The following is a 25,711-nucleotide window of genomic DNA, read 5'->3' as shown; positions in this document are numbered from 1 at the left end:
TTCTATCTTCATTATTCATTATCCATTATCCGTTATCGGTCAGTTCATAATACGCTACAAAGCCTAGGAGCCGGGACACTTACTCTCAGCCAAAAGGCCAAGCTAAGGTCCTAGCCCTAAAGCCTTGCTGCGATCATTGCGAATGCACCATTCCCGGAGGTACTGCAATACCGGGCCGATGCATGGAGTGGACAGAGCAAGCTCTTATTCCACCTCCGGATTGCAAAAATCAAAGATAGTACACAGTCCTAGAATCATAAAGGGCAGCTTCTGGCTGTGGCTGCGGAGGAATGACAGGAACTGGGGGCCTTCAAGTAACACCTAGGGCAGGGGTCGGGAACCTTTTTGAGCTATAAAAGCAAAAAATATTTATTTTATTTTGGGAAAGAGCCACACCATATACAGGGATCAGAACGGAGATTTTCATTGTCAGCTGAAATAGCCAGGGTCCAGGGGCCGTAGGCCCCGGCCAGGTCCAGGGCGGAGCCCGGTGGGGGGCTGAGGGGGGCGAAGCCCCCCTGAAGCCAACAGCATTTATCTTATTTGCTATGTGAAAATTGCACTAGAATGAATTAAATCCAACAAAACAGAAACCATGTATTTTATAATATATATATATATATATATATATATATATATATATATATATATATATATATAAATTTAAAAAATAATAATATATTGACATTAAAAGCATTTGTAATATTGAACATGATCATGATGATACAAAATAATTTATTTTAATCATGTTTATAATAAATTTTAAATTTTGTTTATCCTGTTCTAAATATTGTATAAACACAAAAGATAAAATCATTTCATAAATAAATAGATTTATAAATACCTCAGAGTGGGATTTTCTGTCACACAGGGGAACCAGTGGTTGACTGCTGCTAGTATTTGAAGCGGAAGGATTTGGAACGGCCAATAATGTTGAACCGGTGGTGTTACTGTTAGTTTCACTGCCGATTTTAAATGCGGATCCGAGTGCATAATTTGATCGCCGGCAAGCTATTTTTGCTTTGTGCTTGTTCATTTTAGCATGATCGATCCGTGCCGCACAACCTCGCGTACCATAATTGATCAGATCGACACAGTATAGACACTTTGCTTTCCCTGGAACATCACACTTTGCGATGAACTGGCTCAAAGTTTCTGTAACTTCCTCGATCTTTGCGCCGATTTTAACGTTTAATGTGACAGTCTTCTCCAGCCATGACCACTTAAATTTATTCTTGATTCCTTTATCAATCTCGGAGACAAAAGCCTCGTCTTCTTTTCTTAGTATTTTCATATTTACTTTTTCAAACACTCATTTCACCGTTTGAAAAGACCGGAAGGAGCGCCATGTTTGAGAAAGCCAATGCTCTGAACAAAAGCTCCGCTGATTGGTTATCAGCGAACCTATCGACCAGTGGTCTAAATGCTAACTTGAGGTGATGAAACAGTCACGTATCATACCTCACCCCCCCCCAAAATATTTTCTCATCGAATTTAGACGATTTACGGGAATGACCTTTGGGGTTCAAAAACGGCGGAAATCCGCGGATCCGCGGAAAATTCTGATCCCTGCATATATTATGAGACAAATTTACTAAATTGCTAAACCCGCGCCCCAGACAAAAGCTTAGTCTTCAGCACATTTATTTTTGATGATTTGATAAAAATTATGAAAAGAGAATAATGCCAGAGCCCCAGTCCGAAAATCAACAAACATACCACTTTAAACTTGTCTCTTTCTTGCAATGACTCAAGATCGGTTAAACTCCTTTTGACCCTTTTTTTCATACATATTGGTTTTAAAACCAGATGCAAGCAGTTATTGTGTAAAAACGTCACTACATTCTGCAAACAGGGAGCTTGATGAACTCACTTTTGGCGCAGACGGCGTAAGGCTAGAGATGGGAGGGAGTGCTTGCACTTTTTGCATAGCTCCACCCATCCCTCCCACTCACCCAATCAAATGACTAAGTTCTCTTGCGGTGTCTTTGCGTATTTACAGTTCTGTGGATTCATCATAAGGTATCTGATCACTGAACACAGATTATATAGTGAACTTTTATATAAAGGATTCTTTAGCGCTGTACAGCCAAAACGAGTTTTTTTTTTCCCCTTTTTTGTGTGACACTGACTGTAAATTGTAGTGAAAAACGTGCCCTATATATACTGCGAAGTAATACCATGTTATTTAGCTTTGGTTTGGCTTTGCGTGTACCTGAATAGGATAGACATATCAAGCTTTGAACAAGATGGAGAAATTTTGCATGCAATTAAATTTGTCTCTGAGCCACAGATACTCATAGAAAGAGCCATATATGGCTCGCGAGCCATAGGTTCCCGACCCCTGACCTAGGGCATCAGTGGGGTTGGCAGGGAGATTTCCCAGCCATTGCTCCGCCACCGGGAGATGTCCTGGGGTTAAAGGAGCCAAACATCAATGGTCCCCAGCTGATGACCCAGTCAGGCCAGAGTGTTCAGGGCACACAAGCATTCCAAAGGCGCCGGAGGAGGCGCGTCAGGCAGAAATGCCCAGCAGAAAGGCTACCGTCCTCTATTTTCATTTGATAGCTAAAATAAAGTTGCTATCTTGCTTCTAACACATACTTTGTGCTGTTTTAAGCTGTTACTATTTATGAACCATGATGTTTTAGTGTCAATGGGCTGTTACAAAGTGACATGAATACCGCCATTTTGCTTCAACAATACACGCGCAGCCTGGCTACATCACACTTGTTAACAAACATGGAAAGGGCCCTAAAGGCGATAGGTAAGGATTGAAGAAGACAAAAAATGTGCTCTACGTATAAAAAGCAGAAAAATTAGCGAAATTTTGACTCATTTTAATGATATTGATCGCTCCAAAGCAATCTTTCAAACTGCTGAAAATTAGCTTTTTGTTTTACTTATTTTAATTTGTATTTAATTTATTTTAATTTTTTTGTAAATACCGTATTTTCCGCACTATAAGGCGCACCGGGTTATAGGGCGCACCACCAAAAAATAGTTTTTGGTCCTATATTTTCCATACATAAGGCGCACCGGATTATAAGGCGCTACAATGGGAACGTCGACAAAACAGTCAGATAGTTCAGTCAAACTTATTACCCCCTTAACATTCCGAAAGCTTGCAAAGAAGCAGCTACGTGTCTCACACATGTACAGAAACAGTGTCTGTACGATGTCACCAATCACTCAAATGCATCGTTCCACATATCATTCGGAAGGTTAAAGTCTTGGGATTCAAGAAATGCCAACCATTTCTTAGTTTCTATTTTATTTTTCGCTGGTAACTGTGTGGACAGCAAAGTAAGAATTTTATTGTGCAGGGAAACGTGGTTCTTTACTGTGCATATGTCAATAAACACTTTGAATTTAATTTAGTTTAAAAATAGACTCATCACAGAAACATCAAGATTGTTCTAAAACAAGATACCGGGAAAATATAAAGCCGCATAGCTCACCTAAGCCATCACATTCAATAATGATACACAACCATGGTCTTCTTACAACCGTGAGTGTAGTAAATCCAACCGTGTAAAATATTTACAAATACAGAGTAGTAAAAGATGTTTTCTCTATGCCGTGGTGCAACCCAACGTGTGATTCACATTCATCTTTTTCGGCCAATTGCAGGCTTTGTTTCGCCCCTTGGCCTATGCGAGCCTGTAAATGATGAAAAGGATCAGCCTCCTTTACCCCCGAATAACTTTAGCCAATAGTGACTGATTCAAATAATGATTGACACATTGGTTAGGAAATGAAACGCTGGTGTATATATATTTCAACATACAACGCGCACTACTTCGCCTTCGGGGGAAAATCTAGTCGGCGGCTGCTTGCCTTAGTTGCAAGACTTTGCGACTTAATATTGATCCATATATAAGGCGCACTGTATTATAAGACGCATGGTCAGCTTTTGAAAAAAATAAAGGCTTTTAGGTGCGCCTTATAGTACGGAAAATACGGTAGTTCTTTTTTTGCATTTTATCATTTGTTGCATTTTATCAAGTATTTATTTATCGAACCGAAGAGTAAAAATTTTTAATTTCTATTTTATCGTTTTGCATTTTCAGGGATTTTGTGTTTTTGTTCGACTTAACATATGTTTAGTGTGAAAATTGTTTTGTATTTTCACAATAAATTGTAGATCTTTGAATATTTCAAATTATATTTCATGAGTCTTTCTGGATCCGCTGCAAAACATGAAATTACTAATTGAAATGAAATGAAATGATTCGGATTTATATAGCGCTTTTCAAGTCAATGACTTCCCAAAGCGCTTTACATTGTGCTTCACATTTCCCAATAGCGGCCGTGATCTTTGCAGCCAAGTAAGGCGCTAACCTGCTTATTGGGGGTTCAGTGTCTTACCCAAGGACACTTCGACATGTAACACGGACAAGCCGGGATTCGAACTGGAATCCCTTAATCCTAAAACGATCGCTCTACCTCCTGAGCTACTGCCGCCCCCCCCTGAATTGAAACATAGTTTGGTTTTATCATTATTGATAGTATATCATTAAAAAGAAAAGTTCTGAGGAATTATGAGAACCTGAAAGAGGTCCTTTCAGTAAACCAAGCCATAATAGCTGGTTTTCTAAATAGAGCTGTCCTCATGGGTGTGCCCAGTAGGGGTCGGTGACACAATAAGTACAAACAGTCACGTCAGCTTCATTTTCTCACACTCTAAAAGAAATCTTAATTTATTGCGCAGTCAATAGAGTCTGACTGTCAAGAAACATTGACATCGCAACAATTTTAAGCATTTTTAAGCACTTCAACCTAAAGTCAAGCATTATCCTGACCTTGAAAACACAACATTAAAATTCAAACATTTTTAAGAATTTCAAGCACCCGTACGAAACTTGAGTACCAAAACCCAAAAGGTAAACATGTTTACCTTATACAGCAGCACGGCAAACTGTCGTAACTTGAGCCTGTGCAAGACGCAGACGTCATAAAGCGCCGATAAGGCCAGCACTGTCACTCCCAACTCCTTCCACAGCATGCTGCCAGCAGCACACAACAAACTGCAAAGGAACCAAGCCACAGGCCGCAGAGGTCCAGCCGTTTCCCGGAGCTCACAGTACCGAATGTAGCACAGCAGGGAAAGTAAATAAAACAAGGCAGCTCCTTCGTCGGCCCGTCCCACCACACCCGCCACCGCCTCGGTGTGGACTGGGTGAGAGGCGAAGAGCAATCCGGCGACGAGGCTCCATAAGCTCCCTCCGAGCAGCATGCCAGCCAGCCGGGTGAAAAGGCCCGTCACTGCACCGTGGAGGGCCACATTCACCAAGTGGTAGCCCCAAGGATCCAGGCCACCTGCTGCATGATTGAAGCGGAAGGAGAGAGTGCAGAGGGGACGGTAAGACTTGTGGCTTCCACTGTGCGTGAGCAAGGTTCCCCAGAAGTCATCATAGAAGATATTTGTCCAGGGTGTTTCAGAAAGAAGGTCCTGATTGGTCTTGATTGCGCGGCTAGAAAAACGAGACGGAAAACAGTTATTTTGAAATCAACAAGGAGATATAATAAGTGATGAAATTGCATTTTTTGTTAAATGAATTTCTGGACCTTGACCTCTACTTAAATTCAATTACCTTATTCAATGCCAGGCGTTTCTCTTAAATGGGAAGACATTTTTTTCCGTTTTGACTCATTTCAGAAGGCCAACAGAAATGGTTCTGTTGCTATAATGGCATAGGACGTATCAAATCAAAGTTTTAAACCTCTTCATTCATTAGAAAAAAGTATGTTTTTAGCCTTAGGAAACAACAGTTGAACATTGCTCAATTTTTCTTGAAAATACTCGTTTCCAAGAAAACTTAAGAAAACAGCTTTTTGTTAAAGGAGAACTTTCACTTCGGTGCTTCTTTTCTGCATCTCTGATACATCCAAAATCTAAACCAGGGGTCTCAAACTCAAGTGACTTGGGGGCGACGAAGCTAGGGTCTGGGCGAGGTTGGGCCACAAAAAAGTTGTGATAAAACATTTCACTGTTCTCAATTTATTTTTTAAATCCCCACACTATAAACAAGATTAAGCATTGAGAATCAAAATCAATCATTTTATAATAAATGGATCCATTATCCAATTGGGTTGCACTTAAAGATATGTATTATTCAGTGCCCCCTAGTGGAAAAAATGTAATCAATTGAAAAAAGTATCAAATTATTCCTCCTGATGTCCTTATTTCAAAGGACATCTTTGCACTTTTTTATACGCAAATGTGAATAAAAACAACATTTCAGTTTTTCTACTTTTGAAACTAATCTTAGAAAAGTCATACAATTTAAAGTTAAAAAAATGTCACGCAGAAAATTTTTACTGGGTTTTGAATAAAAAAAGGGTGGGTCATGCCTTTACGTGTTGTCAAAAAAAGCAAAACATTGGGAAAGGGATGCGCCAAAAAAATGAGAAGATTTTTTTTTCTTTTTGGTCACTTTTAGTCTCTGAAGTTTGTATTCCTTATTTTGGCTGCCTGACATAAAACAGCAACATCCAGTGGTCAAATAATACATACCGTCTTTCTAGCATTCATATTCGGGAAGGGGCCTTAAACTGTCATTTTGAACCCCTGATGCAAACGATGCTTTCCATTAACAGAAGGGGATTTTCCCTGCAAACAATAACATTTTATTGCAAGAACACTAAACTTATGCATGAACTTTGCGATTTTTCAGCACCCGCTTTTTCACAAGATTCTTGTCACCATGGTGATCACGTTCCCTCAAAAGTGCACAAAACGTCACCTCTCATGGTACCTCCTGACCAGACGATGACGATTGGAACCTATCATCTCTTTTTGAAACAAAAAAGCTCTCTTGACCCTCTGTTGCCCATTTGGCTTTGCCATTCTAGTCCCCACACTGCTTCTGTATGCCTACTCGCTGCATGGAGCCACCTTTACGCAGTCATTCCCCGGTAAAAGAGGTGGGGTCTGCCTTGATGTGTGGTCAAAGATCTGATCAAAGCCAATACTGCCATTGGATGGTGATTTGTAATATTAAAATGATTACAGTTTAGTAGCGCCAAACGTTTTATACAATTTTTTTATTTATTTTTTTAAAGAAAATATTTTGTGACATTTTGGCACTCAGGGACAATGCTTCTGTAAACATATTTATATGTTATGGCATTGAATAAGTTAAAGTCAAACTGCTTCATTGCTGACCCACTTTCCATGCCTCACATGGTCACTTGATACCATCCAAATAACTGTTAAATGCATCTAACTGCGGATCAGAGGTAAGATCTAAAGCTCAAGCCCAAGTTTGAGGCTGGGCCTTAACTGTAAATAAGTTAGAGTCAAGCCGGGCTTCTCTTTAGCTTCCCTTGTTATCATCCACCATTCATTATTGGCATCTCTGCCTCTCTTTCCCTTAAAGTTTTGCATTCAATTATTAAGGATGTACTGCTGCTGTGGTTTATGACCCAATTTTCAACCTGTCAAAACGAAGGCAGGCCTTTACAATTGTCAGGTCAAAAATCTGTCAATGATGGAACATTGTTGGTTATGTATAGAAACCCACCATTCCTGCTATCTTATTAACACTACTGCTACAACTATTTATTGCTCTTATTATACCATTTCACTTATTAACTTGCATAAATAAAATAAAAAGTGTTACCTACCCTTTTTTAGCGGGTCAAAGCATTGGTTATTTCTTTGTGCCTTTGCAAACTTTTTTCTTACGGTGTGAAGGGCGCAAATGCGGCTTTGATGGAGGTTTGGGGTTTTTAAGGGTTATTGTTCTATCTTCGTTATTCCTTATCCATTATCCGTTATCGGTCAGTTCATAATACGCTACAAAGCCTTGGAGCTGGGACACTTGCTCTCAGCCAAAAGGCCAAGCTAAGGTCCCAGCCCTAAAGCCTTGCTGCGATTAATTGCGAATACACCGTTCCCGGAGGTACTGCAATACCGGGCCGATGGGTGGAGTGGACAGAGCAAGCACTTATTCCATCCCCGGATTGCAAAAATCTACGATACTAGTATTCAATTCTAAAACCACAGCTTTTTTTTGCGATCAGTAACAGTTCACAATCTCAGAACCAGTCCAAAAGCCACTAGTACACAAACCTAGAACCAAAGTTTGTTTACCTCTCAGTCCACTTGTAGATGCGCCTTCTTTGTCTTTTTTACTTGTAATCATTTTTACATGCCGTGATAATTTTTTAAAGTGCTGGTAAAAATGACTTGTGTTTCCTCTGGACCTAGCGACTATGCGAAAGCAAATTCTGCAACGGGCTTTTTCTTCTGATCCACGTCCGCTTCGTCAAAACCAAACTAGGTCCAAACAAGTTATATACCGCCCTTCTTCGGTGCAAGCTTCGCTTCCTTCTCGTTTGTTGACTCTAGGACTATGTTTACGGAGTAAACTATGACTCCTAAAGAGCTCACACGGTGGGTGTGGCATAGTGTGGTGCTTGCAAACTTTTAATCACGTTTATTGTCTTGAGCTATCATAAAGACTTGCCTCTGATTGGTCGGCGCTTTTAAAAGTCGAACAGTAACAATTGTGATTGGCCAAAACTATCATTCACTATAAAACCTTGAAAAAAAATGTCGATTCAATTTTGGTTAATCGTGCAGCCCTATCATGTTGTTTACAAATAGTCAAACAAACGTTCAAACTTCTGACTTTGACTTCAGAATGCTGCCCCCCTAGCGCCCCCTACTTCCCCCTTCTTCCTCACCGCCCCCCCCAGATCTTTCCACTGCCCACTTTGGGAACAACTGCTTTAATTTCATAAATCACCTCTCCTTCTCTTGAGCCCTCACAAATAGAATATGACATTTCTGTTTGCCTCAGGCTCGGTCCTGTAAATCAAATGAATTGGTCGTACCCCCTTGGCCTGGGAGAGGCTGGATGCTTTAGGCCCGATCTTACCTCTGCTGAGAATTTACTGCAGACAAATGAAAACCTGAACAAAGTTAACATTATCTCAACCTTAAAAAAAGGGTAAGGAATCTTTCATAAACAGAAAGTAGCCAAGGGCTAACCTCAAATTCTAGAAAGTGTCGCCGCGGCAGCCACAACACTTAAAGCCAAGACATTTGGGATTTGGCAAGCATCCCAAGCCCACGACCACAAACAAATACAGGCACGCAGCAGGAGAATGTGGCAATAATCAGTTTTATGGAGAAGATGATGTGGTGAAGGTCAACAATTATTTTTTTGAGGATTACATGTTTCCAAAGATGTGAGAGTGGCATTATGGGATGATATACACCATCAAAAGCATTTCTAAACAAAAGGGTAAACCAAAACATGTACTTTGAGCTGCTCCCAGCGGGCGAGAATGCTAAATAAGGAGCCTTCCATTCTGTGAGGGATGAACCTCTTTGGCCTGATTGAACACTGGTACATCAGCCACATGCTGTGTGAGTGTCAGTGGGATGTGAAGGGCTGGGGAGGGGGGCTTTGGTCACATAGGGCAGGGGAGGGGGATTGGAGGGCACATTTCTCCCTGTAGGAGGTCTTACATGTTTACTCTATTATCCGTGACCAACAGCTCAGTGTCTACCAGGTGACCTTAGCTCAGTGTGACATGGCAGCTCCACCTCTTTGACTGCAGTCCCCTAGCTGATGCTCTAAGTCCTTTAAAACAAGGACTAAGAGGATCAGAGACAACTTCTTCCCCTGAGCCTTCACTAAATATCTTGCCTATGTGTTGAAAAAAGAGCATTTATATTTTATTTCTCGACTCTGCTGCTTATGTTATTGTGCTACTTTTTTATTGCAATATTGTTTGAATGCACTTACCTTGTAAATTTTGCCTATTCACCCTAACATTCTTTTTTCAAATCTTATTTTTCTCTTTTTAAATTTGAATATGTTTATCCTGGATTTACACTTCTAATTTCATAAACAATGTTCATTCTGTTGTTATCGACCATAAAGGAAATTCTATTCTGTAATTTCCAGGATTCAGCGGTGTTAAAATGAGGTGAAACAGATGGGGGACATGGGACAAGTGCATACAAGCTGAGAGCATTTGATTTGGCTTATGCACTATAGACCCTTTCCAATTAGCTCAAGAGAGGTTGATGCAGAAGAAAACTCATCACGGAAAACACATTGATGAATATTAGACCATTTCAAGGGACAAGATGTGGCTAAACAAAAGAATGCGTATGGGAAATTAGATGCAGAGACAATGGCACCCACATTTGTCAATACACCAAGTACTGTACGTAGTAAACCTTACATTATAGCTGTGATTTTTAAAGTGAACAAAATTACGCTGATACATTATAAAATTTGGATATTCTTATTTAAATAAGGGTTCAGAAAAGTTAGGAATTCAATTAATTTAATGTTTCAAAACTTTACAACAATAATATCAAAACACAATAATATTTCTCTTCAAATAGGATTTTTATGACGATACCGTTTTTAGTGTTAAAAATAGATCAAGTCAGATCACATTTTTGTATAGCTTTTAACGGTGTTGTGACTAACGCAAAACGCAAAAGGAACCTGTTCCTGGAATGCAATTACTTTTCTCAGTAAGGGGTAAAATATTGGAACACAACTGCCATAGCAATACGGTGGGTTACTCCTCTACTTATAATTAGAAAATCATTAGTAAAAATGTACTCTTAACGCTAACTGTCACTCCTTCGCACCTGAAGTACCTTAACAACACATCAGTCATCGCCAGCAAGTTTATCAAAAACATTCAAAGTAAACCTGAATATAGTTGAATGATGCAATTCATATGGCGTCTTTCAATCTACAGTGAACTTTTACCCATGGGCGTAATCAATCTGTTTTGGGGGGTTGCTCAAGCACCCCCGAATTCCATTCAAGCATACCTAAAATGTATATCATTTAAAAAACAATCCTTAATAAAGAAAATGATAAGCTTAAATATGATGAAAAACACTAGATAAAAAAATAAAATTAGGAAAACAAAACCAAAATGTGAACAACGCAGTGCTAGTTGGTACGATCAGTTATTGAAAAATACTATTCGGTATATACATGAATTAATTTAAAAATTAAAAATAATGTTTTTGTTCCTTCTGAAATGCTAAAGGAATTGTAATATTCACTGAAGAGACTGGCTTTTAAGTTAAGTAAGAACAGCTACTTGATGGATGTAAAGTAAAGGTAAGTCAATACCACTGCATCTAAAAATGTTGGAAAGGGACATCCAATAAGTCAGTAGAGATGTAATAGAAATGCATTAAATCTCAACACAAAAGCTCGTCTGGACAAACTGGCAGGGGCTCCAGCCTTCCACCAAAAACTTAAAAGCAAACTACTCGACTCAATGAGTAATATACGCCTGTGAATTTTCTCCAAGGGTATTTATTTGGAAAAATGAGACACTCCCATACGTGGAAATATGAATCAATTTGATTTTGAAGCATTTTCAGAGTCAAACATAGTGTATTTCCATTGCACAGCACAGAGAAGATAGTGAATTATGTATTGCCACAATACCACGCTCCATTTCCTGGCAACAAAGACAAAAGCCCATGCCAGTCTGCCCATAACACAACTGTGTTTATTGCAATTGCTTCCTGAGCGAACTTGCACACTTCTTAAGTTGACTCTGAACTTAAAGAACTATAAATCATTGGCAATCAACTGTGAAAGAAATTGAATAAAATAACTTGGTAGGGGTTGAAAATTATAACATAATAGCCAATGCTGTAACATCTCTGATAGATTGAAGGCACATGTAACATTTGCGGATGTATTACAAGCAAGAATTGACCTATATAGTTTTTTGCCCAATCCATCTAAAATTTTTACTGACTCCTACAGGAACAAATCGATCATGCAAACTCTGGCAAAAGCCAACACACAAATTAGTAACTCAATCTTCAATGATTGTCATATTTAGTTGGGATGCACAATACTGTAAGAACAAAAATGACTAGGATAATGCCTAATGCACGTCCTTTTTCAGCGCAACACCGAGGGATTGCTGTATATTTGGAACATTATATGACATAATTATGCATCTGTTTATTTTGGTGCAAGATGATTTTACAAATCAGGGCTTTTAATAAAAAATATGTCCAATGCATAAAGGACGTTTTACATGCAAATCAGGAAAATTATTCACTCGTGGATATTTGGATTGCCAAACTGGCACAGTCACACAAGGAAGCAGTCACGCATGGCACAGAAGGCATTAAAACCCTCGGATACAGAGACAACGAGTCTAGAGATGGTGCCTAGAATCCCCAGTCAGGCATTGGTGCCATAAATGATAAGCATGGCATGAATGTTGATTATTTGCGTAAAATACAGACATACTACCGCCCAGAGGCTACATATGGCCCATTATTCTTTTTATCATACGAAAAAAATAACAAAATAATGTTGTCATACGACAAATTATAATGTTGCTCCTTATTATAGATCAGGGGTCGGGAACCTTTTTGACTCAAAGAGACATAAAAGCAAAATATATTAATTTTATTTTGGGAAAGAGCCATATATTATGAGACAAATTTACTATAATGCTAAACACGCGCCCCAGACAAAAACTTAGTCTTCAGCACATTTATTTTTGATGATTTGATAAAAATTATGAAAAGAGAATAATGCCAGAGCCCGTGTCCCAAAATCAACAAACATACCAATTTAAACTTGTGTCTTTCTTGCAATTACTCAAGATCGGTTAAACTCACTTTGACCCTTTTTTTTCATACGTATTGGTTTCAAAACCAGATGTAAGCAGTTATTTTGTAAAAACGTCACAACATTCTGCAAAAAGGGAGCCTGATGTGCTTATCTATGGTGCAGACGGCGTAGGGCGGGAGATGGGAGGGTGTGCTTGCACTTTTTGCATAGCTCCACCCATCCCTCCCACTCACCCAATCAAAAAACTTTAAGTTCTCTCTCCGGTGTTTTGGCGTATTTACAGTGTGTTCTGTGGATTCATCATAAGGTATCTGAACACTGAAGACAGATAATATAGTGAGGTTTTATATAACGGATGTACAGCCAGAACAAGTTTTTCTTTTTTTTTTTTTTTTTTTTTTTTACGTGTGACACCTTGACTGTAAATTGTAGTGACAAACGTGCCCTATATATTCTGCCAAGCACTACTTCGAAATCAGTTTTGGTATGGCCTTATGTGTACCTGAACAGGATTAATAGCTTACGTTTTGGACGAGATGGAGAAAATTAGCATGCAATCAAATTTGTCTCCGAGCCACAGGTACTCACAGAAAGAGCCATATATGGCTCGCGAGCCATAGGTTCCCGACCCCTGTTATAGATCGTATACTCAAAAACAGTGACGGTTAATGAGAATACACAATCTGATTCTGGCTGCATGAACAACAGTACGGCTTTAGCACACTTGAATGGAAAGTTTACCAGCATAGCTTCACTTTTTACTTTCCTTTCTCCATTTCAATTTGGCATTAGAGCACTTCTGTAAATATTACCAGACGAACGAAAGTAGAAAATAGATAGTAGATATGAGAAGTGACATGATCATGATGTAAATTAGCAATTGCAATGCATGTAACTTTAAATAGGTTAGTGACAAATATTTAATGACCAGGGCTCCCCCAGGAATTATTCAGTTCAATTTTCAGACTTTTTAAGACCTTGTCAAAACCACATCCATTAATAAAATGTAAGACTAATCTCGCACCTATTCTGGCATACATTTAGGAAATAATCAGAATAACTAAGAGTAACTACATAAGACAGGGAAAGTAACAATCACATTTTTTCTTTAAACAACATGCGCACCACACCTGGTGCCAATGTTTTACAAATATAGCCCTATAAACCTCTGCTGCAATCTTTCATTACTGTAAATTGTGTAAAAACGGTGTGAGGAGTGTGTGTTTCTGCGGCTCCATTACACAAAACAACATCCTGACATATTAAACCAAATAGATACTTTAAATCACTTGACCACAACGGGTTAAACCTACACTTCCCGTCCCAAAGTTACTCAGACGACGACAGCAAGTAAGAGTCTGACTGTATGTAAAGCTCCAACTTAATGCTGGATTGTCGAAAACACGGACATTTGCATTTTTCAACCGACACATTCTTGGTTTTGGTCGGAGAACGATAAAGTTGCCAAGGCGTTCCAAACTTTTGTTAGTTTACTTATTATTCAGTTGTTAGCTAAATAACACAGATAAGACACGGGAAACCTAAGACATTTGAGGGGTAAATTTAATATCCACAGTCTTGAGGCCCTAGTTCGGGTTTATCAAAATTAATACTTTTTCAAGTTTTTTAAGACCCCACGGGACTCCTGTATGACACGCAAGCTTGGTCCCCATTGGTGGAGTTGCAAATTATTCAGTGCTATAACGTATCAATACAATTTCAGAAGCACTGTTTTATTAGCCCTCAAAAACTATTCTAAAGAGTTCTGCGCTGCTAATCAATAAATATCAAGCCATTGTGCTGTGTCTGCCTCGCTTATTTTTGACGGATTGTCAAAATCATAAGTCAATGGATACGTTTTTTTAAGAAAAATATATATTTTTTTATTATTTACTTGATTCTTTGTTTTTTGCTTTTTACTTTATGTGCCTCTTGTTTTCGTGTTTATTGTGCTGAAATCTAATTTTTTCATGTATTTGTTTCATGTTCTGATGCACATTTATGATTTATTAAAAATATATCATACTGTACTTTTGCAGGGCATGGAACGGATTAGCACATTTAGATTCAAAACCCGTCTCTGCTTTTGAAGCTTTCGGGATACAAAGCTACTCCCAGAACGAATGAAATTTGTAAGTAGCGATACCACTGGACAGTACTTTAGTAGAACAGAATATCAGAAGTTCGTACACCATTTTCATGGCCAAATTCAAGCACTTACAAAAGCCAATTTTCAAATTTCTCGAGTTCCATTAAAAGAAGGAATCCAACGTGAATCATGTATTTTGCAGAGCCACATGTATATCTGCAATTTACATATGCAATATTTAATCTTGTGTGGATTTATTAAGAAATAAACAATTTAAACTTGAGTAAATAGCGATTTAATGTGTGTATCTAATAATATTTGCGTAAATATATTTGAGATATATCTCTCCCCATTTAGATATTGGTTAGAGGATGGATGAGGAGCGAATGTTGAAGAGGTTCTACAGAGCACAGGTAAATGATGGGAGACCAAGAGGAAGGCTGCAATTGACGTAGATGGATGCTGTTATGAGTGCACTGCAGGAAAGAGGTCTAAATATTGTGAAAGCTAGAGCTCTTGTTGGTAATAGGAATGAGTGGAGAGGTGTTGTAAAAGGATAGTGGGACGTTTAGACACGTTCTAAATAATGGGCAAGGCACCCGTATAATGCGGCAGGGGTAAAGCAGTGAAAGCTGTCGGGCCCTGCTGTTGAACAGAAGACTGTGTTGTGTCACCCTGACCCGGGTGACATGGCCGCTTTCTTGTGTCCTGTTTCACCTGGAGGGATGAAAGCATGACCAACTTGGGTGCCGAGGTGCTTAACTTGTTTGGTTGTTTGGGAATTTGGGTTGGCCATGGTTCAAAAATTTTTGTGTGTGGTTTTTGCTACTTTTTCCCTTTTTGAATTTTCTTTGCTTTTGTATGTGTTTGTCTTGCTATCGGTCACCCCAGAAGGATAGATAAATAGATAAAATATCGGTAATATGTAGCTGACATTTTTAGTTCTTTCCATTAGAATTTCCCACTGGGAAACTATACCTGAATTTTTTTGCATGGCCCATAATAAATGTCTATAACTAAAACTGATACTGATAATCCTTACACTAATTTCACATTTCAGTGCCCTTTCTAGGTGTAGCATACACCTGTTCTGTAAGGGGCGACTCCACGTCATAGGACAATGCCATACAAATTAATATCAGCTGTCGTTAATCACGAGGGAAAAATAAATGCAATGGCAAATGAAGCCACGAGAGAGCAGTGTAGGTGTCTTTTTTTAAGAGGCCTTGACGTGACACATGTCCTTGAAAACACAACATTCAAATTTAGCCAATCTTAAAGAGATTGCGTCCAATGGCAGGGTTTCCTGGGATGCATTTCATGTCAAGCAGAGGCGTTACATCAACTGGGCTCTTTGATTAAGATATGTTACTAAATCAAATATCGTACACACATACACACACACACACACACACTGCCCAACTACACTTTACTTATGAAAAATCGCAGCTTTCTTAAATGTGTATCCATCCAATTCTGCATTCATGAGAACAGTTGTTCACAATATTTTTCCATCTGTAGGTAAACAGTAACATTATCCTTCATCAGTGTCCAAAGTGAAAGCATTTCAAACAAATCATGTCTTGTATTATTTTTTTGTTAAGCATTTTACCGTGGTTTTAGATGAAGGATCCATTTCTAGTGGTCGTCTGAGAAGAGCGTAGGATGGGGATTGATGCTCGGATTATTGCATTCAATAAATCAGTCAACAGGGTCGTGCATGCAAAGCGCAACAAAGTACACGCACGTAAACGATTATTCGTGATGGCTCTCCCTCTGGCTAATCTCTTGAACCTCTCCATCTTTTTCAGTAATTATTAAACAACACCTGCACATTTACTACAGTGTGTATATTTTAGCGCCTCATAATGGTAAAAAAATACTTAGTTCTCTAAAAAAATAAAAAGTTATGATTGAGTAATGGGGGTAAGCACGGCGGCGCAGTGGTTGGCGCGTGTGCGGCACAGTTCTGAGGTCATGAGATCGGACCTTCCTGTGTGGAGTTTGCATCTTCTCCCCGTGCTTGCGTGGGTTTCTTCCGGGCACTCCGGTTTCCTCCCACATTCTAAAAACATGCATGTCAGGTTAATCGGCCGGTCCAAATTGTCCCTAGGTGTGACTGCGCGAGTGAGTTGTCTGTCCACGTGTGCCCTGCGATTGGCTGGCAACCAGTTCAGGGTGTCCCCTGCTCACTGCCCGGAGATGGCTGGGATGAGATGTTTTCAGTTACACTAAAATCACAGCAAAATGTATCAGTCAAATAATACACACGGTCAAATTAAAGAGAAAAAAAAACAAAGAACACTTTTCTGACAGAGTACACAAGGACAGGAGATCTAGCACCACTCATTGCCTAAATGCGCACATGACTGTTAGCATATTTACAGTACGTTTAATCCTTCAATTTAAATTTGAAACAAAAAGTCAAAGAAACTTGAAAGGGGCTTTCCCTAATTTGAGGTGTAAAACTGTATTCTAAAAATACAATGAATAATTAACAATGTCAAAATTATGTATTCCTTGTTCTTACATTGTCATCCTGGATGTAGAAATGCTCTGAAATAGTTAAATAGTGAGTAAGCTTAAGGATAATTTCATAATTGACTAAAAACTGACCAAAAATAGTATCCCAATCCCTAAATGATCATTGCATTCAAGCTCAGCATTAGTTTCTTGTTATTTGTTAAGTTAATTTTGTAATCGTATTCAAGTTAATCAGCAATGAAACATGACCTCTCTGGAAAAGGTAACCAAATCTCTTTTCTCAGTCTCAATTAGATATTTTGAGCATTCAATGGAAAATGGAACTAAATGGGATTTATTTAATAAACCTCACGGCTCAAGATGAGGTGTTTTGTTCCCAATGTGTTGTACCTTTATGTTCACCCTCAGCATGACCCATGTCTAATGCTCTGCTAGAATTCCAGTCCCCGTTAGAGGTGCCACTAAACAATAAGTCCTCTCACAACAGGAGGCCTATTTTTCTTGGTCTGACCCGTTTGGGTGCACGGTCATAAATTCGTTTGATTTGTTCCTCCTTGCGTATTTAGAACACTTGTCTTTCTCTTGGCAAGCCACGTTTGTGTAAGGCAATCATGCACAACGCTGCACTCAACATACGTTTTCTCACTTGCCCATCACAGTGTGGTTAATTTATTCTTGTCTGACCCGAAAAGGGCTTTAAAAGGCAACCCCCACAAGACGGAGGGACCTGCAGGCTAGGATGGAATGTCCATACAAAAGAGGCGACAAATAAGTGAATGGATTGCTTAGTCCGGCCTTCTTGCTGTCCTTCCACAAAGCTTTTACCAGGAGAGGGCTCGAGACAGGTCGAGGGATTTGCTTAAATCAAGTCTCTCACCAATGTTTACTGCATGGAGGCTTAAGTGCCCATGCCGTTAGAGATTCATAGCCCAAGGTTATATTCATTTGTCACACATTCTTTCACAATTTTTTTGACAAGTAGTTTATTTTAAAGTTGTATCTCGACACTTCCTAGTTGTCTTCCATCCATCCATCCATTACCAGCACTGCATATCCCCATTAGAGTTGCGGGGGACACCCTGAACTGGTTGCCATTTTGTGGGTCAATCTTCGCGTCCTCTGTGCATTACAGTGCATGTTTTGTTTTAATTGGTTCTGAGGATATGTTCCAGGGAGCCTCTTGTACCGTAAATTCCGGACTATAAGCCGCTACTTTTTTCCCAATTGTTCAGCCCTGCGGCCTATTCAGTGAAGCGGCTTATTTAAGTAATTTTTCTAACGAACACCAGCGGCACTCGAATACAAAAGGAAAAATTTAGACCGGTGGAATTGTGCACCGAGGTAAACTGCATCCTCTTGAATTATGATCGTATTGTCCGTATGACAGAGGATAGAAAGTCGTTTCAAATGTGAGGAAGACGCCCGAGAAAGACGAGGACAGCTTGCCGTGAATTTCATAATTGCGTCACAGATTATTTTAGCAGCTACGCATCGAGTCCTGCGAGCATGTTAGGAGTAGCGTGGTGCTACCTTTCACCGGCACGGTTTGGGATGAAAGTTATATTATTATTATTAAAGCTTTTGTTACAATGTATGTGTTTCACCCGGTGCGGTTATAAGGGGGCACCAACTGTCAATGTAAACACTGAAGTTTCCGGTAAAGCTGAGTGACTTACATCTGTGTGCGAGTCTTCTTTAATTCATGTAAGATCTAGCATAAAACATGGTGTCAGAAGTGGGATCAAACTCATAGACGCTAACGGATGTCGAGTGACGAAAGTGAAGTGAAAGAAGAAGCGGAGGACAGCATGAACGAACGTGAAAAGACAATGGATGCACTCGGTCTGAAACCTCCCGCCACATTGATTGGCATTCCAGCTGTCTGGCGAAAACGTGGAGGACGTGGAAGGATGAGTTTTCATTGTATGTGGACATAACTTTGGCTGCGTCAGACGACAAGACAAAGGTAAAAGTGTTCAAATACTTGATTGGAGAAACCGGCAGGGAACTGGGAAGAACGTTGTGGGCAACACTCGGGCCGGAAGAGCAAAGGGAGGAAACTTTGGACAAGCTAATAGCGGTGTTCGACAAACACTGTAATCCTAAACCAAATGAAACGGTTGAGAGATACAGGTTTTTCTCCAGAAACCAGAACGCGGGTGAATCGATTGATAAGTACGTGACTGAATTAAGAGTTCTTGCGGACACGTGCAACTTCGGAACTGCAAAAGACTCGTTGATTAGGGATAAGATAGTGTGCGGAATCCGGGACTCGCACGTGAGAGAGCGCTTGCTGCGCGAGGCAGACCTAACGTTAAAAAGAAGAATCGAAATATGCAGAGCAGCGGATCAATCGAAGGAAAATGTGAAGACAATTGAGGGACAAGTAGGCGAAGAGGTGCATGCAGTTAAGAAAATTAATTGGACGCAGGGGGCGAGCCCAAAGACCATTAGGAACTGTAGGTACTGTGGGAAACAACATGAGTGAAAAAAGGAGAGCTGTCCTGCTTATGGGAAAGTCTGCAGTAAATGCAAGAAACAAAACCACTTTGCTTCAAGATGCAGAACGTCGGATGCACAAGCTAAGCGAATACACTGTGTGGCAGAAACTGAGGAGGACTATGAGGAAATTATGAGCCTTCGCGCAGAAGGGCAGGAGAATGCGCAGGGGAGACAACTGTTTGCGACCATGCTGCTGTGGGATAGGTCAGTAAAATTTCAATTGGACTGTAGGGCAAGTTGCAATATTCTTCCGTTACATCTGCTGAATCCCGACACAAAGTTGGAGCAGACGCAACAGGTTCTTGTCATGTACAATAAAAGCACTCTGAGGCCTTTGGGCAAATGCAAGATTAAAATAAGAAATCCGAGGAACAGGAAGCTGTACAGACTTGAGTTCATGGTGGTTGACGGGCAGGCATCTGTGCCCTTGCTGGGGAACAGAGCAGTGCAGGGCATGGATCTAGTCAGAATACGGAGAGAAAATATCATGCCCATTGATGACATAGTTCAACAAACAGACAGCAAAGGACAAACACTGGAGAAGGAGCAGATCAGGGAGCAATACCCACAGGTGTTTGAGGGTGATGGCTGTTTGTCGGGCACATATGAGCTGGAAGTGGATCTAAGCATAGCATCAGTGAAACTACCAAAGCGGAGAGTTCCAGTGGCTCTGATGGACCCGCTGAAGCAAGAACTGACCAGCCTGGTGGCAAGAGAAATAATTACCCCAGTTGAAAGGAGCACAGATTGGATCAGTAACATCGTCCTGGTTAGGAAACCATTGGGAAAGCTGAGGATCTGTATTGATCCCAAACCTCTAAACAGAGCACTAAAGAGGCAGCACTTTCCGTTACCAACGATAGAACATGTCCTGCCAGACCTGGCGAATGCCAGGGTTTTCACAGTGTGTGATGTAAAAAATGGATTCTGGCATGTACAACTGACTGAGCGCTCCAGTTACTTGACAACATTTCGCTCGCCATGGTGTGCCTGATCTGGTGTTTTCAGACAATGGCCCACAATATAGCTCACAGGAGTTTAAGAGATTCAGCCAGTCTTGTGAATTTGAACACGTAACATCGTCGCCCACATATCCCCAAAGCAATGGAAAGGCAGAGTCTGCCGTCAAGACGGCTAAAAGATTAATGGGGAAAGCCCTGCGGGCAAAGTCGGACGCATATCTAGCCATACTGGCTCACAGGAACACTCCTGCGCAGGGTTTCCAGGCCAGTCCTGCACAAAGACTGATGAGCCGACGGACAAAGACGTTACTGCCCATGTGTGAAAATCTGCTTAAACCTGCGATTGTGGACACTGGTAACGCTGTGCAGGAAAACAAGCTCAGACAAGCTCGCTATTACAATAGAGGGGCTAGAGGACTACGGCCTCTGCAGAATGGAGAACAGGTGCGAGTACAGTCACAAGTGGCCGGACGCACTGTCTGGACACCTGCAGCGGTGGTACGACAGGACCAGAGAAGGTCCTATTCGGTGGAGCTGGATAACAGGACTGTGCTGAGACGCACCTGAGGCCAGCACCAGGGGTCTCATCAGCAGCAGAGACGGTCAGCGGGGCGCCGCCCACCTCAGCCCCTAGTGGTGGTGATCACGTCACAGACACACCTCAACCCTGCTCAACAGCTGCTGTGCCGGATCCTCAGATGGCCCAGATTGGTGTCACCACCACCAGATGCGGCAGGGTTGTTAGGAGGCCTGCACACCTCCGGGACTTTGTTTAGCACAATGTGAAAAAAAAAAAAAAAAAGGGGGAGATGTTACAATGTATGTGTTTCGCCCGGTGCGGTTATAAGGGGGCACCAACTGTCAATGTAAATACTGAAGTTTCTGGTAAAGCTGAGTGACATACATCTGTGTGCGAGTCTTCTTTAGTTCATGTAAGACTTAGCATAAAACAGCTTTGAAAACTCTCTCGGTGTACCGTCTTTCTTTGTAAATATGTGCAACCATGTTTAATATGTATTTGCAACTGTATATTTTTGTCATGTATTTATTTGTATTTATTTTGGACACTTGTTCTGATAAGTCTTGCCCTGACCAATTAAAGAGAAGGGGCGTAACAGACGCGGGGGATTATGGGAAGTAGAAACCAGTAAAGGTGAGTGTTTGTGGACACCGCAGACAAAAGTGCATATATATTTTTCCCACCCTTACCTTTGGAAATATACACTTTTTTTTCCTTGAATTACTTTCAACGGGCACCTGGACTTTGCAGGTCTGCATTAAATGATAACCACCGGTATCATTCACCGTTCAACCAGCAGACCATGAGCTTTTAAAAGTGTCAACATAGCTCTGGCTCACCCCCTAACCCAGAAAAAAGGGGAAGACCTGGAACTGACCGCGCATCTGTTGAAAGAGCCCTTGACTTGACTGACCTGTTTGGGAGGGCGTCTGGGTCAAGGCTAAATAGAGAAAAATCACAAGTGAAGTTTTATGGAATGTGGAAAGAGACAGAAAAGGCAGGACTCCCGCTGACGGTGTTAAAGACGGACCAGAAAATCCTAGGGATAAAATTCAATGCGGATGGAGGAGGCGAGACCAACTGGGATGACGTGACAAGGAAAGTTAAGCAAAAACTTGTTTTTTGGTCACTAAGAAAACTGACAATAGAGGGGAAGGTCCTAATCATCAAAGCGATCATCCTCCCAATGCTTTTGTCAATCAGTTTAATTTTTATGCCTAAAAGAAACGTGCTGTTACAAATGGACCGAGCCATCTTTCGCTTTGTCTGGGGCTCAAAGTGGGAAAGGATAAAAAGAGATACAATGAAAAAGAAAAAGGAAAAAGGGGGGAAAGGAGTGCCTGACCTCCAGCTTTTCCTGGGAAGCAAATATGTCTCTCTCCACTTCCAAAACGCTGTGGGCCCACCCAACAACCCGAAAAGTCAAGCAATGACCCGTTTTTGGATGGGCTCATATTTGCGGAAGCTAAAGCTTGTACCAGACAATCGTTTGATTCCAGTTTCGTTTAACTTGCCACCAACACATCTCTTTATCCGGGATTTTTTGAAGAAGTTTGATTTGGAAACACAAGAATGTCACACTTTACAAAACCACAGGGCCCTTATTGCTATTGTGCAAGAGCGAGCTACAGTAAGCCCTGTGCGGGGGCTTGCGTTTGGCGAATCCACAACGGTTTGGAGCAACGTCAATCATCCTGCCCTCCCAAACAGACTACGAGACTTGTCATGGATGGTGGCTCATGAAGTTCTCCCAGTCAGAGCTGTAATGCACCACCGAGGAATGTCAGCGACTTCGACGTGCCCTCGACCTGGCTGTGGCGCCCAGGAGTCGGTGAGGCACCTTTTTTGTGAGTGCAGCGCTGCCAAGGTCTTGTGGACAATGGCCGAACAACTAGGAAAGTTCCCGGACTTGCCAGCAGGAGAGGTCCCTGATGCACAGTACGTGCTTTACGGGGTGAGTCGGTCGAGGAGGCATCGGAACGACTTTGCCAGGGACTGGCTCACTCTCGCCGCCATCAAGGACGCCATCTGGACCTCCAGAAACCTGCTGGTATGGAGGTGCAGGCAGATCCCCCCCGTGGCTGTGCTCCAAATGGCTGCAGATACCATACAATCTGCGAGCGGCGGGCCTAGGACGCAGCCATAAAGAAGACTCGTCTGTACCCACCCGGAGGGGGGAGCCGGAGCTACACTGTGGGAGTCCCGGCAGCAACGGCCTGGGTTGTGGTACCCAGAAGGGAGAGGACCCACGCAGAATGGAAAGGACCCACACAGAGGACTGGAAGAATGCTGCTTGGGAGGGTGGGATGGCAGAGCTATGCCCTTGCACAATAGTATTGCCTTTTACACGCTGGTTAACTACTGTTAAAAGAAAATAACTCTGAAATTGTTTAATTGATGTTGAAAATGTCAGGAAAAAATGTTAAAACGTCATATCGTCACGTCATATTGTCAAATATAAAAAAAATGTGAATATGCTTGATGGCTGTGTTTTGCTGCTGTTGGTGTCGGTGGATTTGTTCAGACCGAGGACAATCGACTTTGGCCTGGACGGATCTATTGACACTAACAAAGATGTTATATAATGAAATTGTGAATATGTTTGATTTTCGAGAAGGTTTGTTCAAACCTCACTTTGTGTTTGCTGTTAAAAACGTAATATTGGAATATAATATTGTGAATGTGCTTAATTGCTGTTGAGATTGTCATGATTGTTTTCTGTTTTTAGTGTCAATAAATTTGTTCAAACCAAAAAAAAAACCCTTAAAAACCCCCCAACACCCCCCCCCCCCATAAGATCGGTTCTCGTTGAACTGTGGTTCTAGAAATGTGTCCTGTTCGGAGATGGAATATGAGCTTGCTCTGTCCACTCCACGCATCGGCCCGGTATTGCAGTACCTCCGGGAACGGTGCATTCGCAATGATCGTAGCAAGGCTTTAGGGCTAGGACCTTAGCTTGGCCTTTTGGCTGAGAGTAAGTGTCCCGGCTCCTAGGCTTTGTAGCGTATTATGAACTGACCGATAACGGATAATGGATAATGAATAACGAAGTAAGATCAATAATCCTTAAAAACCCCAAAGCCCCTTCACTGAAAACACGTGTTTCAACCTAATGGCCATAAGTATAATAGGAAATGTCTGATAAGTAGCAATCTGCAGAGAAAAAACATTTATATGCAGGTTCTCCCCAATAAAATTGTTCAGTTAAAAAGGACTTCTTTTCTCAATGTGGATGCGTGCGGCTAATATACCGGTGCGGCGTGTTTATGTAATAAATCCGTTTTCCCTCCCGAAATGCGGGGGGTGCGGCTTATAATCAGGTGCGCCTTATAGTCCGGAATTTGCGGTATATTAGATAGAAGACTTGGGCTGACTCATTAGGTTGCTTTGATGTGTCCTTGCTTTGTGGCCTTCTATCTAAAAGCAACATCTGAAGCCTCAGTCCAGAAGGGTACAGCCCAAGGAACAGACACTGCGCAGAACCCTCAAACTCCAAGGCCTCTGGTAAAGTCTAAGGATGACACAGATATAACCCCGCTAGGGGTAAGGAGGAAATATTTAATATTAGTTAGTACTTTCAGCATATTAAATTACTATAAGGTAGTTTTGGAATTGATTAGGCACAGAATGCAAGGAAATACTGTACCATTTTATATGTTGGACATTTGAAACATCCGTCAATTTACGGCACTAATCGTCTTCAGTTTATAATTCACATCACTGGAGTAAGATTGGGTCCCTGTTTACCAGTTTCCTGTGGTTCGGGGCTAATTACTAGCCATTAGACACAAAGTGGAGCCAAATACTAAACAAATAAAGGCCTTCCAAACAACATCCTCAATATAAAAAAAGTGATGTGCAAACACCAGAGTCTTCCCACTGAAAGTTCCTTAAGCTTGTTTGTTACGACCACAAGTCTTCCAACAAAACACAGTGTGAAAGCTTATTTAGTGAAATGAGACAAACATAAACATTGCATTAATGAATGATCTGAGTGATCTCATCAGATACTATCAGAAAAGGCTAGTGGTGTTTTGTCGCCCTAAAGCCTCACACACTCCTTTAAAGATCCCCACTTGGACTGCACTTCAAACCCGTAATTGAGGACACATGTAGCCTGCCCGCCTATGAGCACATAAAATGTTGCTGATGGAGTTCTGGTGTCTGGTCTTCCTTCTGGGCCTTCTCTGACAGTCTTCCCAGATGCAGCACAGAGGGCTGATAATGCTGCTTTATCGACTCCTGTTTGCTTACATATACACAGCACTGATTCAAACTGTAAGAGAACAGATTACAGTTTAGTCGCCTATCATAAAATTGTAAAATTAATTTTAGTTAAGTGGAAAATTATTAATGTCAAAAACCTGTAATACCAGCATGAGATCCCAATGGATCCCAAACAGCACTTCTGTGTTTTAAGGCGGTTTAACTTGCAAAGAGGATCCAATTAGCATTTTTGCATGTTAAATCTATCAACAGTCAAATCAACGCATCGGATTCATGCCAATAATTTTTTAAGGATTCTTCAGTTTTGGTTAACTGA

The 25,711-nt window shown here is 41.0% G+C and overlaps 1 protein-coding gene and 3 pseudogenes across 2 annotated transcripts in view; 1 reads left to right on the top strand and 3 right to left on the bottom strand.

Annotated features, from left to right (window-relative positions):
* tmtc2b (transmembrane O-mannosyltransferase targeting cadherins 2b) overlaps positions 1 to 25,711 on the bottom strand; it is a 178,974-nt gene that overhangs the window by 118,049 nt on the left and 35,214 nt on the right. For both annotated transcript variants that reach the window (XM_088341036.1, XM_088341037.1), the window contains exon 2: positions 4,901 to 5,477. In XM_088341036.1, coding sequence (XP_088197162.1) covers positions 4,901 to 5,477 — 577 coding nt within the window. The remainder of the gene's footprint in view (positions 1 to 4,900; positions 5,478 to 25,711) is intronic.
* LOC148363369 (U2 spliceosomal RNA) lies at positions 138 to 371 on the bottom strand (annotated as a pseudogene).
* LOC148363368 (U2 spliceosomal RNA) lies at positions 7,889 to 8,018 on the bottom strand (annotated as a pseudogene).
* LOC148363367 (U2 spliceosomal RNA) lies at positions 23,966 to 24,088 on the top strand (annotated as a pseudogene).

The sequence above is a fragment of the Urocampus carinirostris genome, chromosome 7 (assembly GCF_059441175.1).
Source record: "Urocampus carinirostris isolate Australia breed hairy pipefish chromosome 7, RoL_Ucar_1.0, whole genome shotgun sequence".
Lineage (NCBI taxonomy): Eukaryota > Metazoa > Chordata > Actinopteri > Syngnathiformes > Syngnathidae > Urocampus > Urocampus carinirostris.
This window is presented reverse-complemented; position numbering and strand designations above follow the sequence as displayed.